Below are 18,050 nucleotides of genomic sequence, written 5' to 3'. Positions count from 1 at the left end.
ATATTAGACAAAGCTAACAGGTAAACACAAAACACAGTTTCTAAACCTACATAGCCCTGTGTGAAAAAGGGATTTCCCCCTAAACCTAATAACTGTTTGGGCCCTTAACAGCAACAACTGCTACTTTTGATACATTTTAGAACTCTCTTATCACACAAACTTTAAAACTTTGTTAAAACCAAATACACGATACTTACAAGGTCACCTAAAAATATCCAGCCAACAGTTCATATTCAAACATTCATAGTCATGAAATTTAAAATGTTAAACACTCAGGACTGTGAATGGATGCTAGACTCCCTTTTAAAAACCATGCGGACCACCTCTCAAGAAAAGGCTTAAAGGCTGCATATGTCAGCAAGTATACCACACTCACCCATTCACACAAGCACCGTTTTTATGCTTTGAAGTGCTTTCTAACTACCATTCACACACATTCATACTCTGATGGATGAATCGGAGAGCAACTTGGGGATATTTAGCATGCAGACAACCTTCCGGTCAGCAGATGACCTGTTCTACCTCCTGAGCTACAGCCACCCCAGTATGTGTTTCTTATCACAAAACATTTTTTGCACTTTTGTTGGACAAATAGATCTTGATCTCAATGAGACTATTTAAAGGATGCTAAAAACAATAATGATGACCCTAAATTAACTTCTTATAGCAGTTATGTTTATTATTATTTAAATAAAAAGTTATATAAAGTCCTTTCAAATAAAGGGTAACCAGTTATCCAACATGATTTCTACAATATAAAAGGATAAATCATCTGACAGAACTGAATATAATTTCAGTAATATGCCGTTTGGCATTGTTGTTCACTAGTTAGTACAGTCATCTCACAGCAGGGTGGTTTTGAGTTTGAATTCTGTATGGGGGTGCACTGAGATTCAAAGCACAGGGAACAATAGGCTGAGTGGCACACAAGAAAATGAATAACATGGAGATAAGGAAGTGAAAAAAGAGACTAGAGTTCAAATGCCCAAGAATGTAGGCATATGAGTGAATAAAGAGCTCAATGAACTTACAAATAAGATTAAATAACTGTTTGTTGGTGATTTTATTACTCATATTCTTTTTAAAATATTAGTTATTTTTACTTTATGATATTGTTCAATAGTCAAAGGAGCTTGCAAAGAAAAGCGTCTGGACTTCTTTAAGTTGCTTGAAGACATTTCACCTCTCATCCGAGAAGCTTCTTCAGTTCTAAGGTCAAATGGTGGAGAGTCCCAGATATAAACCTAGTGGGAGTTTCCCCCCACAGAGGGACAAAGGACACCCTGATGATCCTCTAATCGCCTGAGCCAAGGTGTGAAACTGGGTGTGGGTCCCAATCAGCCAGAGTTTCGGGTGTGTTCATTGTGAAACCTGGCCCCACCGTATCACCTTATCATGCGAATTCCTGAGGTCAGATGGCCCAGAATGTGAGTGGGCGTTAAGGCGTCTGGGAAGGGATCTCAAAACTGGATTATAGATGGCAGAGAGTTGGTGTCGTAAACCCCCGCCTCTGTTCAAAGATGGTCGCTCACAGTGGACATAAATGGCTTCTTTCACTCCTCTTTCAAACCATCTGTCCTCTCTGTCCAAAATGTGAACATTGGCATCAGATGGTTTGAAAGAGGAATTCGCATGATAAGGTTTCACAATGAACTCACCCGAAACTCTGGCTGATTGGGACCCACACCCAGTTTCACACCTTGGCTCAGGCGATTAGAGGATCATCAGGGGGTCCTTTTGTCCCTCTGTGGGGGGAAACTCCCACTAGGTTTATATCTGGGACTCTCCACCATTTGACCTTAGAACTGAAGAAGCTTCTCGGATGAGAGGTGAAACGTCTTCAAGTAACTTAAAGAAGTCCAGACGCTTTTCTTTGCAAGCTCCTTTGACTACGATGACCTGGATGACTGAGAACCTTCACAGAGATATTGTTCAATAAAAAGCAGAGAGGACACCAGTGAAGACGTGCAAGTAAAAGGTCAGATTTGAACTGGACCGCTGCATTTGGCCCTGTTTTTGCCTGTTCATGTCAGGGGCTGTGACCCAGCATTTTGAGTTTATTTTTGTGATTTCTTATATTATATTGAAAGGATATCAAGTTCCAGTATTATTATTAGTTGGCCTTGAGTTTTAGGTCTATTTTAGGTTCTTCTATGTCTCTTTAGTTATGAGTCCTTTCCTGTCCTCTATGTGGTCTGTCTTGTCCTCAGTGCTTTACTTTCAGTCATGCCCGTGTGCTTGTCTACCCGTGTTCTATGTTCTTATTGTCTAGCTGGTGTTGTCATGTCTACGTCTCTCTATGTTTCCTGTTTTATTTTGAAAAGCCTGGTGTTTCCATGTTTGATGTGTTTAGTTTTACTTCCCCTGTGGCCTCATTATGTTTATTCTAGTCAGCTGTTTCCCCATATGTTCCTACTTCCCCTACACACAAAGACTGTTTTCCTTCAGTCTTCGTCAGGTCGTCTGTGTTTCCTCCCACCACGTCACGTCAAGTTCCATGTACTTCATGTTTCATGTTCTTGTTCATCATAGTTTCTCGCACGTTCCTGGTCAGAATAATGTTGATAAGGTTTGTTATCACAGTTACCATAGTTCAGTCATAGTAATCATAGTTTAATTTTTCCCAGTTTAGATTTTAGTTTAGTTTTCGCCCTGCTTGCCTTTGCTTTATTTTTTTATTCATTGTTTTCCAGCCATAATAAATGGCTCACTTTTTGTTTAAATCCAGTGTTTAAACTCGTGTCCGCTCTTGGGTCTTCCTTTCCACTCCCACAGTTCAGCCACTGAACTTAAATAACACCCCTGTTATTCATATCCATAAGCTATACTCTGGTGTCGTTGCCTTCATTTGATTAAAAAATGTATCTGGTTGAGTACACAGCACAGATTTATATACCGATATTGAAGTGCTAGAAGCATTTACCGAGACAACAAAACCAAATGAGGAACAACAAAATCACATGTTGAAATCAAATTTTGAATTGATCTTTTATAAAGTCTACTTCCTGCTCACAGTTTGTATGTTAGAGGTAGGTATGCAGTAATTTCTGTGTAAAACTTCACTTAAAGGCCCAGTTACATGACGTACCTTCATTAGCCCTGGGTACTCATTGGACGGAAGTCCGTAGATATGCACTTTGGACTCCAAGCATTCAGTTTGTACGAAGCAGGGAAAGCGCTGCTTCATGCTATAGGACCCAGGAACCTTCTCCTTCCAGTAGCACACGTTGATCTTTACTACCTGCAGTAACATAAAGTCATTAGCAACACAGTCAAGGACCTCAAGACTGACTGTATATTTATACAGCATTGACCAGCTTGACCAAAAGAATAAATAAATTAATGCAAAATGCCATGCCAGTCTTGGTACTTGTTGAATGCAGGGTTTCCCCACATATGACTGAATTGAATTTATTATAGTTTAAACATATTGTATAATGTATAGTCTAAATTTTAAATCTGAATATTACACATTTGAAACAAAATTAGCACGTTGATATCAGCTTGCAAACACCATAGTAGCTAAAACTTAAAATATACTCATGCATAACACCTCCTACTGCAACCTACTCAGATTTATTTCCTCTGAAACAAAAGTGCTATTACAAAAGTTGCTCTGCAGTGGTGAGGCGAGAATTAGGATTTAATGAAACGTACACATGCTTGTACAAATGACGTCCATCAATGGGTAGCAATAATAAGGACACATTTTTCAGGAGCTTTTAGTGTAATGAACTAATAGGCCGTACACTCATTCCCCGGGACAATAAAAATTCTGACACAAGTGCTCTGGTGAGCCAATGTGCTCAGAGCTTGTGCTTTTCCGCCAGTTCACTCAAGCATGACATTCAACACCTTTTCACCCCACCACCACCCCGCCTGAATAATGCAATTCCAATATCACCTCCACTTCTCCACTCTAACAGCTGTCTGCTTGTTTTCTCATCACCTTCTCTTTTCAGGCTGTGTGGCATATTGCAAAATGGAAAAGACTGATTTGCTGAATCAGGTCTCTTGAGCTGTTTAAATGTGGAAGAGAAATTATTTTGTTTCTGTGGTATCTTCAGATGAATATAAAAGGGTAGGAAGGACAGTATCCCCGTGATAAAAGGGGTGGGGGAGCTGAACTGGATTGGATCTCATGCACTGCATGAAAAAAGTCACAAGTTAATATTCTAAATTAATAATATTAGTCATAAGGTAATACATATGGTGTGTTTGTCACAGGCATCACTAATTACATGCATCTACAGTCAGGAAATAATTTTTCCCCCCAGGATTTTAATCTTCTAGCATCTTTCATTTTGGAGAACAAACCTCTCAGTCCATCAGAACTACAGGAGCTATGGTGCTTTCTTCTCTAAAGGATGTACTTGTGGTTTAGTTCACATCATCTGTGATATGCCCACCAAGGAATTTAACCGAGTCCACAGATTTGCTGTTTATGCAAAGATTGCTCATGTAAAAAATATTATTTGCAAAATTTAATTACAATCTTTTTTGTTTTGCCCACAATAGAATTATTTCTAATAAACCTGGCCACAGCTCATCAACTGAACCACCACTGCTGCTGGTGACTCATGCCCTTATTTACATTTGGATTTAGCAGGTTTTGCAGTTCATTGCAAAACTGACTCAGCCAAGCTAAAAACGAGCACACGGAAGCAGTTAAAATGATTTGGCAAAAAACACAGCGCCTATAAAGCACCACTGAACCAAGGACACACTGAATTTTGTTAGCTAATTTTACGTTTCTGAACATCATTTTACAGCTTACATTAAATGACACGTGAACGGTTATGACTCCGTCACACTAGAGTAAAAATAGAATGGCAAGCACCTAAAGGAAGTTACCTGGTGGTTGTATTGAATTTTGTCACTTTCAATAGCCCATTGCAAATAGCTATTGCAACCAAACGTTCATTTAGAGATTGTGAGTGAAACACCCTCAGCCTCTGGCTGACCAGAGGTCGCAAAGCAATTACACATGTCACCTGGTGGGAGGCAATTTCTTTCTAAATAACTGCAGTCCGACTTGGACTGATTGCAACCACTGACAAATTGACAAATGTCTGCAAATAATTGCTGTCTAATTTGAAAAGCCAGACAAATTCTGCAACAGGGAAAATAAATCCATCCATCCATCTGTCTGTCGATAGAGCCTAATCAGAGACACCCACACTGCCCGCTTAAGCTTATCCAGCCTAATACAGAAACCTGGTTACAGCAGGATGATTATGTTAGGGGTATTTACTCATATTTAAACTGAGTCATATGAACTGTCAGAGTCCTCGAAGCACAGGCTGAGGAGTGGCACCAAACTCCAGCTTATAAATCAACCAAAGGCCTTGTCCACCCTAACTGGAAAATTTTATTTGTTGTTATCTATTATCCGCCCGGCCCTCACTCAGAACTTCTGATTTCTCTGACTTTTTATCTGATTTACTGCTCAACTCAGATAAAATAATTATTGTGGGCAATTTTACCAAAAACCCTGACTGATTATTTCTAATAACATTTAAATTAACAATAATGAATTTCACAGTAGTGGGCAATACATTGCATCACAGTAGATGTCTTCCTGAAAGTGCTGTAACTAAGTTTAACCTCCTCAGACCCGAACTCTTCCACGGCATGAATTTTTAGTTTCTCTTTCATATTTGGGCATATTGGGACCCAATGAATGCACAAACAAAAAAAACAAAACAAAAAAATAAATAAATAAAAATCACAAGATTTTTTTTTTTGCCCGATTTCTGTTTCTAAGAAAAATGAGAGCCACATATGAGGCTATTCGTTTTAAATTTTCATAAAACAAAGGCAGTATAATGTCCTCATGAGTGGATATCAGGCCCTTGTAGAGCAAAATTTTGTATTTTGATCTAGACAACCCAAAATGTGATGTCCACATATGTGGACGCCAGGTCCTCGGAGGTTAAGGATATAATTCTGCCACTTATCTTCTTCAGTGCCATGTGCCAACACATGAATAGAGCAGACAGAGCAGCTATCAGAACTCTACTCCAACAGAGGTCGATTAGCTTGTTAACAGTATTACATCTTCACTGCGTACAGCTCTGAACACTGTGACTTCTCTGAAAATGAAAGCTTCAAATCAGAAGTACTTGATTCCCTGGTATAACTCAAATGTGTACCAAGGCACATCACTGATTGAAGAAAATAAGAACAATGCTAGGTTTCTCTTCAGCACTGTAGCCAGGCTGACAAAAAGTAGAGCTCTGTTGAGCCAACCATTCCCTTCACTAGAAAAGACTTCATCAGTTACTTCACAAATAAAACTGTAACCAAAAGAGAAAAACTTACTCATAACCATCTCACAAATGTAATATTATGTAGAGCTACTTTCAATACCATTTATATTTATACAGACTTTTTATCTCCAATTGATCTTAGGTAATTATAGACCAATCTCAAACCTTTCTCTTATCTCAAAAATTCTTGAAAGAGTAGTTGTAAAACCAATAGCTGATCCGATTCCTGCAGAGGAATGGTTTATTTGAAGAGTTTCAGTCAGGTTTCAGAACTTGTCACAGTATATAAACAGCAACAGTAAAGGTTACAAATAAGCGCCTTTGACAGTGGACTCCTCTCTTTGCTTGTCCTGTACATCTTAGTGCAGGGTTTGATACCATTGACCATATTTTATTAAAGCAATTAGAGAATGCTGTGGTATTGCGCTGCGGTGGTGTGAATCATATTTCTCTAATAGACTCCATTCATGTAAATGGAGAGTCCTCTTTACACACTAAGGTTAATTATGGAGTTCCACAGGGTTTCTTGGTAGGGCCAATTCTGTTTATATTATAGATGCTTCCCCAAGACAATATCATTAGAAGGCATGGCATACATTTTCAATTTTAATGGAGATCACACCCATCTTCATGTGTGTCATCTGCAGTCCAACGACATAACTCCTGGTTTCACTGGGACCACAAACCCCTCCTCCACAGTAAAGTGGTGAGTCACAGAAGGGATCTGGTTGTATTCTGGTTATAGTCCAATAGAAAATCAAGGGTGCCAATGTCATTTTTCAGTTATTAAATTGCCATCCCACAGCAACTACATTATTTCTAAAAGAACTATGAATTTCTGTTTCAAGTCTGTAACATGAAACAGAAATCTATGTCATAGAATTTCTATTTACATTAAGAGTCCAAAATTTCTATTTATTGTGACTTAAATTAATTAAAAATCACAGTTAATTGCCATTTAATGGGGTCAAGTTGTCAAAATTCCATCTTATTGCTTTTTGATGCACCAAAGTTGCACCAAAGACAGCAGCTCACTTGGCCCCATTCTTTGAAATAACAGTTTCAAAAGCAACAAGGACACTAATAACTTTCTTATATTCATCCTGAAAATACTGTAACGCATGTACAGCCATATAAACATTGCACATTGTATACTGAACATTTTAATACCTCTAGTGGCAACTGTAAACCAGTGTTGGCCAGCAGTTTATTAGCCCAGGGTCCAGCGGTGATCACCAAACTCTTAGCATGATAAACACCCACAGAGGTTGACACTCTTACAACAGGGCCAGGCTTGATGTCCGTTACCTTCTCGTTGTCTCTTATAACTCCACCTAATTTCTGAAATTGCCCCTGTAAAAGAAGAGAGCAGCAAAACATTTGAAATTCCTGTTATAGCTGTTAAATGGTACAGTAATAGCTACTGGAACGAATGCAAGAAATGTATATGGAACTTTGTAAAGTGGATGATGATTAATGGACAGTGGGTTCAAGTACATTTAATTTATTATAAAAAGACAAAACAAAAACAGATTCCTCATACTGACTGTCTTTGAGCATGCATTTAAAAATACAAAGTCCTAAAATATTTTGGAATGCCTGGACTTGTTTTTAGTAATGATGATATCATTTTTACTTTTTTATTTAAAATATTTCATTTGTTAAACTGGAATTTTTAGACTTGATTCTGTCAAATTTCAGAACAAACCAAAACATCCACATTCACACACTCAAGACACGGCACAAGTCCGTATCATGTTATCAGTGGTATACCTGTACGGTTTTGAGTGTGCGGTCAGCAAATAGAACTCCAGCAGTTGTATCCACCAGTGCTCCGTCTCCCTTAGCCAAGTTGACATTGGGAATGTGCTGACTAAAGATGTCATGGGTCAGGACAACCATGGGAACCTTGTTTGTTTGAAGGGTGTCCTTAATATTTTGGTAATTTTCACTCTTCTCTGGCCCCATAACCAGGAGCCCTGTTTGTCTGAAAGTGGAGATTAGGGGAAATTTAAGGCGGCATCTTGAAAATAAATCTTCAAAAAAAGAAATTAATAAACTAGTAATTGACTTTAATAGAGTGCAATGTTAACTTTGGCATTAAAAAAAAGAAAAGAAACGAAAGTATCATAAAGAGCTAGCTACAAACTGCACTGCTAAAAAAATGATAAAAAAAACCCCACTTTAAGTATAGCATCAAGTCAATTAAACTTCTGGGATATTGATCTGGTCAGTTAAATAACAGACAGGATTGTTAATCGGTTTCAGCTGCTTTGGCACACTAGAGGAGTTTTGGAGGTGGACAACTGACATTTTTTCTTCCTCATCTTTTCTGACCTTTTTTTTTTTCACTAATTTTGAATTTGGCTAGGATCAGTGTCGTAACTGGCAACATAAAGTGAAACCTGGACCCGGCATGTAGTTAGTGAAGGATATCTTGACTAGGCCCTAGAAGGTGCTTCACCCATCAGTAGGTCTGGTGTCTGCTCCTTTATGCAAGGAGGAATGGGATGAGCGATGGCAGAGTCCTACAAAATGACCTTCAACAAACCAGTAATGTGAATATTCTGAGGGTTATGAGAGCTCTACGTCCTTGAATGGGCCCTGTGTTCACTGCCTGCCACTGTGGAGCTCAATTGGCATTTTCCTTAAATTAAAAAACCCAAGTACTCATATTCCACCCTTCATACAGCTCTAGGTTACTTGCCAAGTGGTGAGGACCCTTTACGGTCACACAGTGACTTTGAAGTGGTGGGGGTCAGACACGGGTGGAGCCACACAGGTATATCACCTTCCTAAAAGCATAGAGAGAGGCTGAAACCACATTTCTAGTTAAGGAAAAAATTCAACCATCCCCGCCTCCCTCAATTATGATAACTATCTCACAATAGAGAGCAGATATTGCTGCATTGCAACAGCGCTGAGGTGTTCTCTCCCCTGATTGTTCACACCACTTTCTTAGAGATACATTTTGAAACGTCCCTAGTTGTGACAGTGCATGCACAGCCTTATTGGTTACCTGAGCATAAAAGACAAATTGTTCATACAGAATTTGGCTGAAAATGGAAGTAATAGAAGAGTCACTACAGTGCGTAGTGTAGCTCCATAGTTCTTGTGTTGTAGAAAGATGGTTCTATATGTTTCTGTGTCAACTACTGCAAGGTGAACAAGGTATCACGCCTTCGATGCTTGTTTCCTGCGGGGGAACACGGTGGGTCTGTGTGCCGCGCTGGAATGGTAGCGCTGTGCAGGGCGGCTGCTGTGCTCGCTTCGTATTACTCCTCACCCCCCCACCCAATCCTGTGGCTTGTTATGTCTTTCACAAAGTTGTGCTGTGGACATTTATGTGCTTTTTGTGCAGAGGAGTTTTTTTGTTTCCTGTTCTCATGCTGTCCTGCCATGGAAGCACAGCACGAGTAGAGGTCTCTTTTTTTCCTCTTGTACTTTCCCATTGTAGTGTATATTTCAGTGTTTTTCTGTAATGCTACCGATCTCCGACTTGTATCCCCATGTAATGTCTGTGTTGTGTGTGTAATGACGGAGGGGGGGTACCATTTCACTCGAGGGCAACCTGCATGTGGCGAATAAAGCTTTGATTGATTGATTGATTGATTGTATCACGGTTCACTTCCGTTCAGCTTGTTTGCAGCCCCCGCCACTTTTCAGTGCCTCATGGACCGGGTGCTGCATCCACACACTGCATATGCTGCCATCTACGTCATCATCCACAGCAACACCACAGCGGAGCATGTGCAGCAGGTGGATGCCACCCTGGAGTCCCTGTGGCGGGCGGAGCTCACGGTCAACCTGAAGATGTGTGCGGTTGGATGGAGGGAAGTACAGTAGCTGGGCTACCACTTGGGAGGTGGGCAGGTGTGTCCACAGGTGGAAAAAACAGCAGCCATCGCATCTATGGCTCCACTGCAGGGGAGGGGTGGTACAGGGCAGTACAGCTGTATCGCATCCAGTATTCACACTCTGGAAAGTTGCTCTGCAGTGTCAACGGTGTGAAGACAAAACTCAATATTCAGTTTATATAAATACAAGCACGAAAAGTGTTACATGCCGTGACTACGGTTACAAAGATACTGCACAGTTTAACGAGAGATGGACTCAGCCAGTAAACTCAAGTTCACTAAAAATCGAAACGTTAAGGACCTTACTATTATTAAGTTATCATATACCATCAGTTCTTTGATGCATTAATTACAGATGGTGAACAAAACTATGAAACCAAGTAATAAATGGACCCATTAATATCACCTGTGACATCATAGTGGCTGGACATCATTACTAGTGGTAATACCCCAGCTCCAGTGTGTTAAGTTATTGAGTCCTATAGTGAGAGGGTCTGATTCAGAGATCTGTCTGAGAGATAACTGACCCACCCGCGCCAGCACTGCTTTCACAAAGCCATTCCGAAATCTGTCAGCAGCCATAAGTCACTTGCAACCACAGCTTAGCCATTCATCACACAATTTAATGTGTGTGGTTGTGTGCTTGCAAATGTGTGACAGAGAAAGCAAAAAAAATCATGTAGACTCATAAATGTGATACGTCATTTGACCTGACCTGACATAACAGGTGACGCATGGTACAGCTTCAGCTGATGGATGTGCTAACACACTGTCATATACATGACAGGGAAAGGAAGATAGTCCAGAGGGTAGATTTTAGCTTAGCTCTTGCTCTTTTTTAATGGCTTATATTCTAGAAGCAGCTGCTCAAACCAGCCTGGCTTGAACATTTCTCATTGTGATGCAGTCATTTTTTTTAACAGCTCAAGGGCACAGGTGGCCTTTACTTGCAGACCCATCAGTCATAAGCTGTAGACCAGGGAATTCGCAGTATTTCTAAGGAACATAATGTGAGTGTGTTCTAGTACAACAAACTATTATTTTGAGACACAAATAATGAAACAATGTGCTATCAAAATTACTGGTAATGAGACAAAATGGGACAGTTTAAAGGAATATGATCAGGGTGGAGTGCCCACTCCGGGTCGGGGATGAGTTCCTGCCCCAAGTGGAGGAGTTCAAGTATCTCGGGGTCTTGTTCGCGAGTGATGGGAGAAGGGAGCCGGAGATCGACAGACGGATTGGGGCTGCAGCTGCAGTAATGTGGACGCTGCACCGGTCCGTCGTGGTGAAGAGGGATCTGAGTGTAAAAGCGAAGCTCTCAATTTACCGGTCGATCTACGCCCCTACCCTCACCTATGGCCACGAGCTGTGGGTAGTAGGGCTGGGCCATATTATACCGTTCACGGTAATACCGGTATAATGTTAGGCAACGATAGGAAAATGAAATATCGCGATAGAATGGGAGTAAAATGCGCATGCGCAGTGCCTTTGTTTTCATACGCACATGGCCGATTGTTGAGGAACCAGAATTGGTTTGTAAAAATGGTGCAACTTCCGTGATGTGGAACTGGTTTGGTGTTTGTCTGTCAGATACACAACAAAGCACATTTTTTTGCAGAACATGCAAGCGGCCGTTGTTATTGTCGTATTTGTCGGACTAAGATGCTCTTAAATCTGGGAGTAATCTGGGTCCTAAACTCCGAATATTTGACTTCAGGTCAAACAACACTGCAGCATCACTGAGAGTTGAAAACTGTCTAAATTCTTTCATCTTTAATAAAACGATCAGCATTGCTGCTTTACCAGGTGTAACTATGAAGTTTAACTTCCAGGCATCCATGAAAACAAAAGTTATTACATTTAACGGAGTTAGAAGTTAGCAGGAAGCTAGCGGAAGTTAGCTCGCTAGTTTCGCTAGTTACCTAAGCATGATATTGCATGTTCTGACTGAGAGATTTCTGAAAAAATTCAAACGTACAGCTCTGCTATCACTTCCAACATAAATGAAGACAGGAAACTAAACAGCAGTGACGTTTGTAGGGTTACTGAAGTTGGGCTAGCTGGTATATTATGATGTGCTACGTGATCGCTAGCGACACAGCTATGTTAGCATAACATAAACAGTGAAGCTGGAGGACGAACACTAACACTTTTCCACTTATAAAAGTTAACGTGAAGGTTCCTCATGGTTAGAGACAAATGCAATCGCATGGCAGGATGCTGTAAACGGACCAAACTTCAGTCAGGAGAACAACTGAGATAATCCATCCACAATACGAGGTCAGTCATTAATATACATGGGAATAGAGCAGCTGCCAGAGAATTCAACATTAATGAATCAATGGTACAGAAGTGGAGGAAGCAAGAAGAATGAGTTTAATAAAGTTTGATTTATCTGACTGCTTTGTTTCGCTTAATGTGCCTTATAATCCCGTGCACCTTATGGTCCAAAAAATACGTACTGCACACTGCAGTTTAATGTTGCAAAGCACCTCTTTTTAACTTCAGTGGATATTATACATGGTTATGCTCAGGATATGTCAGCCCATTTCTACTGGAAATGCCTTTTGGTTAAACTTTCAGCAAGGAATTTGCATTTGCACTGTTACATTTTTATAAAGCTTTAATGTACATAAAAACCAGCTTCTTGTTTAAGTGAAAATAAATGGAAGGTTGTCTTTTTGCGCTAGTAATGTTGTGGAGTTGTATTTTGTCTCGCATCAATTATATCGTCAGTTATATCGTTATCGCAAATTTTCAAATATATATCGTGATAAATATTTTTGGCCATATCGCCCTGCTCTAGTGGGTAGTGACCGAAAGAACGAGATCGCGGATACAAGCGGCAGAAATGAGCTTCCTCCGAAGGGTGGCTGGCCTCTCCCTTAGAGATAGGGTGAGAAGTTCGGCCATCCGGGAGGGGCTCAGAGTAGAGCAGCTGCTGCTCCACATCGAAAGGAGCCAGCTGAGGTGGTTCGGGCATCTGACAAGGATGCCCCCTGGGCGCCTCCTGGGTGAGGTGTTCCAGGCATGTCCCACCGGGAGGAGGCCCCGGGGCAGACCCAGGACACGCTGGAGAGATTATATCTCTCGGCTGGCCTGGGAACGCCTTGGTATTCCCCCGGATAAGCTGGAGGAGGTGGCTGGGGAGAGGGAGGTCTGGGCCTCTTTGCTTAGGCTGCTGCCCCCGCGACCCGGCCCCGGACGAAGCGGATGAAAATGGATGGATGGATGGATGATCAGGAAAGTGAAAGTGCTGATGGGGGTTACACACAGATTTATGCCACTGTCTCTGTGAATGAAATGAGGTTTCGAAAGTTTAAAAAGAAAAGAAAAAAAAAAGAAAAAAGAAAAAGACAAAAAGGCACCGTTCCACATGTAACCAGGTGCTAAGAAACTGCTTACAACTCAGTATTGCACCTTAATAGCCGTTCTTTTCCCCATTCCCGTCCATTAACCATAGAGCACACCTTCTCTCTGTGCATTAAAACTCGCGCTTCTGTCTGGTTTGCTGTATGGTTTACGCCACTTGATTTACGGCAACTTTGTCGCTCTGTGACTTTCAAAATAAAAGCATCCACTCCAACAATATAATAGTCACTCATAACTTTACAAACTACTTTACAAAATATTAATGAGGTTATTTACACCACATTCAAAAGCATAGGAGCTGTCAACGGCCAATTCAGTGATGCTGGAGGTAATGAGAAAGTCATGCATTAATAGCTCCTGTAGATTGAGTTGTTGCTCTTGTGCGTACATAACACCTTGAACGTAACAAATCTCCTTGTTCTGGGTTTTCTCTCTGTTCTTCTGCTGACTCCTTACCTGTACAATTTCACTCCTGCCTCCCTCTCCAGCTGAGCCCACAGTTCATAGCACTCCTCCATCATGTGGGTATAGAAGTTCTGCTCGTAGGCCTTGCGGATGATGCGGGTCTGGCCATGGGAACTCCCTCGGCTGTGGGGCAGTACAAACTGGAAAATATAAGCATGAAAACAACTGGTTAAATTACTTCTGCATTGAAGTAAGAAAATGCTCAAAAGTACATAAAACTGCAGTCTCGGCTGCAGGCCGCAAATATCATTATGACTCATTTACTGTACATTTTTGTATAAACTAAAGACAACAAGACCAGCTGAGGAAAACCAGACCCAGTCAAAAAGTATATAGAAGGGGAAATCTGAATACCTTTGAAATTAACCCTTAGCTGTCTTCAGTTCTTTGTTACATTGTACTGTTTGAGTGTGTTCCTCACGTGTTACCTGTTTAGGACTACTTTTGACTACATCTGGACTTGCTGCCTTATGTAACTAAAGCTTATTTTTTCATTTATTGAAATCTGTCTTGAAGTCTGCATTTTGGGTCCAAATTCTCCACAATCATCACAGAATGACACAACCGGTAACATGGACACAGTCAATGGTGAGGGACTGACAGCGACGCACTCCAGACAACGAATCCCTACATTATGGGACTCACTTGGCTATTGGAGGACTTCAAAGATACTGATCCCTCCCTGCCCAATCCTCTGGTGATAAGAGTGGCCGGTCTCTGCTTCACACCAGCCTCTCTACTCTCCACTCACTCTCTAGCCTCTTCAACTGTCTATTCTCCTCCACCACTGCCACCTGTATCCCAATCCAGGGGAAAATGGTCTCTGCCTAGGCCGCCTTAACAACGCCAGACTACTCGATTGGGGTTTGTCAGAGGCACTTGCTGCTTCAGCACTCCAGTCCTCCTTTTCCTGGAGAAAGCACAGATCCCACTGCTGCTCCTCACCCGGGGCAGCACCGCCTAAAACCCACCTCTGTAAAGCCAGGACACTTTACTTTTTTAATTCATTGAGGAAAACAGGCACAACCCTAGGTTTCTTTTGAGAATTCGAGCCAGGCTGACAAAGAGTCAAAGCTCTGTTGAACCAAATATTTCTTTAACTGTCCCACAGATGTATCAATAAGTATGCCAGCTCTAATAACTGCTGATATTAGATAGGTCTCTACTATCAATCTTTCTAAGTTAACTTCAATAATTTCTTCCTCTAAACCATCAATGTGCCTTTTAGACCCCATTACTGCCAAGACTGCCCAAAGTCCACCATGAATTAATTCTTCAAGTTTAAAGAGGATGATCTGTCTTTATTGACAGGCTTCGTACCACAGGCTTTTAAGGCAGTGGCAAATAAACCATTATTCATAAAGCCATTGTTTGATCCTTAGCTTATTACAGGCTAATTTCTAACCTTCCCTTTACCTCAAAAACAGTTTACTGATCATTTGTAAAGTAATGTTTTTTTAAGAGTTTCAATCAAGATTCAGAAAAAAACAGCACTAGTGAAAGTTATGAATGATATTTTTTTGTGGACAGTGGACTCATCTCTGTGCTTGTCCTGCTAGACCTTAATGCATTATTCAGTACCACTGACCACAATATTTCACTGCAGATATGACACTGCTGTGAAATAGGAACTTCGCTGCAGAGGTTTTGTGCGGAGTCTTCCTCGTACACAAAAGTAGCCACAAAGTTCCAAAGAGTTATGTGGTAGGAAAAAGTACATTTTACACATACTTCCTTTAGGCAATATTATTACAAAACACTGCATAAATTTTAATTGACATCATTGCTATAAAAAAATTCTCTTTTTTTTCCCCTTGGGACCAGAAAGAGAGAGCACATTTCTCCCATATTAACTTCTACTCATTGCCTCCCTGTTCAATTCAGAACTGAATTTAAAATCCTTCTTCTTACATACAGACTCTTAAATAATCAGACCGCGTCATATTTTAATGACCTTATAGTAACTTTTTATCCCAACAGAGCACTTTGCTCTCAGACTGCAGGCTTACTGGTGATTCCAAGAGTTTTCAAAAGTAGAATGGGAGGCAGAGTCGTCAGTTTTAAGGCCTGTCTACTCAGTTCAATTCAATTTGATAAAATATTATTTATGTAGTCAAATCACAACAATTTTTGCCTAAGGCACGTTTCCTCTACTGTGGAATTTATAGAAGTAATAACCAGCAGCTTGATAAAAATGATAAAGTCAGAGTTAAAATACAATACAGTTTGCATGATTAACTCCTTCAACACAACCAGTGTGTCAGCTTCTAAATGGCTCCCCTCCTCAGGGTTTGGGAGCTTCTTTTTTTTCTTTAAATTGGCTAAACCCTCCAGGTGAGCTTCCTCCTTTAAGACGTCTGGAAACGACTCCGAAAAGGGAAAAAAAATGAATCAGGAATGAAGAATAACGTTTTCAAACTATGAAATGCATAATGTTCACCCAACCTGAGAAACTCTGATACCGTCACTACATCAGAGTTCAAACGTCTAGGCTAGGAAGACCAGGACCACCACCACCTCAGGGACTGTGGTAATGTTCTGTAATAACATTACTTTTAATACTTGTTTTTCTTTACTCATGTATTTATATTTAATTTCCATACCCCTCTTGGCTCTACCTTCTAATAATACTAATATGAAACTTAAGTAGATGCACAGACACAAATATTTCATTTCAAATACAAGGACTCTACTTGTTTTGCTCGCCTTTGTCTGTGCTGTATGTGACTTATCTGCTTATTGTTTCACGTATCTGTATATTGTTTTGTTTAAGGAAAATAAAAAGTACACTAAACTTCACTGCCTATCATACTCGTGAATTAAGTAGTTTTACTTTTGATGGTATTTTCCTAACTACTCTTTCATACTTTCTTCTTTCGTGACATTTTCTATGCATTCTATGAACTTGTAGTCAATTATAAGTAAACTGTAATGGAGTACTGTTACAGTGGAACGTAGAGAAACCTGATTAAAATGCAATGGCTCAAGTTAGACTCTTGACTCAAAATCGTTTCATGACGCACCTGCTCCAACAGCAGAGTCTTCTTGTTCTTTTTTGCCAGCTGATAGGCCGTAAAGGAGCCCTGGACGCCTGCCCCGATCACTATGCAATCAAAATCTCCGCTGGTCGACATGTTTAACTCACACACAGAGCTCACAGATCGAGGTCACGCGTTTTTAAAAGTGCTCCACAGATCCGCCTACTAACGCCAGGGGAAGGACGAACAAAAGCCTCCAGGAACTTTGCCCTGAGTGTTGGCGGTCAGGAGCCTGGATTTCCGCCACGCCGAGCAGGAACCGAACGCTTATGCTGGACCGAGCTGAACTCTTCGCGGTTATGATCAGAAGTGCGTTGTGTTGTTGTCTGGATCTACGTCAGGTCCGTTTGACAATAAGGCACACCGCATAGCAGGAGTGCCTGAAAATCTTCTGTAGGGAAAATATTGCCACCATATGTAATGACAAGGAGCCAACTCTGCAGCTCAGCTGTAAATGTTCAAACTTCTTTTGGGCTGTATTTGGTGCCTCGTTTTCTGCTCATAAATCAGACGGACTACTAAGAATATATGATTTAGCCAAGGCCACTGGGAGCAAAATATAGAATTAATGGTGAAATATATTTCGTTTAATTTGTATTCTGGGACAAAAATTTCAGGAACAAAAACACACACACACACAAAACCAAAATATTAAATAAATAATAACTGTATGTAATAGTAGTAGTAGTAGTAGTAGTAATAATAATAATAATAATAATAATACCTATTTGAACGAATACTTTTGTTCTAATAATCATTTATAGGAATAAAAGAAGTGTAAAGACAAAAAATACTGCAGGAAAAAAAATGTGAAAATAACAACATATTTAATATTTTATTCCTTTATTTGTTTTACTATTTTATAGTGCAGAACAAAACTGAAGACAGTCTTTCAATTATCTAAATAAACAAACAGAAACAAAAAACTGAAAACATTTTCAAATATTTCAGAAGAAGCAGCTTTAATAATTCATCCACACTTCAATTGTCTGTCACAGAAAACCTAATGATGAACTAATTTTACAACAGAACTTAGGCAGAAT

At 40.3% G+C, this 18,050-nt stretch overlaps 1 protein-coding gene across 1 annotated transcript in view; it reads right to left on the bottom strand.

The window, feature by feature from the left end:
* Positions 1-17,280, bottom strand: part of pipox (pipecolic acid oxidase) — a 31,934-nt gene extending 14,654 nt beyond the window's left edge. Inside the window, exons 1-5 of the mRNA XM_085479056.1 lie at positions 16,993-17,280; positions 13,961-14,109; positions 8,046-8,259; positions 7,443-7,625; positions 3,089-3,241 (exon numbers count right to left, since the gene is read on the bottom strand). Of these exons, the coding sequence (XP_085335182.1) occupies positions 3,089-3,241; positions 7,443-7,625; positions 8,046-8,259; positions 13,961-14,109; positions 16,993-17,103 (810 nt within the window). The 5' untranslated portion in view covers positions 17,104-17,280. The remainder of the gene's footprint in view (positions 1-3,088; positions 3,242-7,442; positions 7,626-8,045; positions 8,260-13,960; positions 14,110-16,992) is intronic.
* Positions 17,281-18,050: the final 770 nt, after the last annotated feature.

The sequence above is a fragment of the Copadichromis virginalis genome, linkage group LG14, assembly GCF_057382275.1.
Source record: "Copadichromis virginalis isolate Kocher_CV1m ecotype Utaka linkage group LG14, C_Virginalis_male_GT1.1, whole genome shotgun sequence".
NCBI lineage: Eukaryota > Metazoa > Chordata > Actinopteri > Cichliformes > Cichlidae > Copadichromis > Copadichromis virginalis.
The sequence above is the reverse complement of the archived record's forward strand: the minus strand, read 5'-3'. Positions and strand labels throughout refer to the sequence as shown.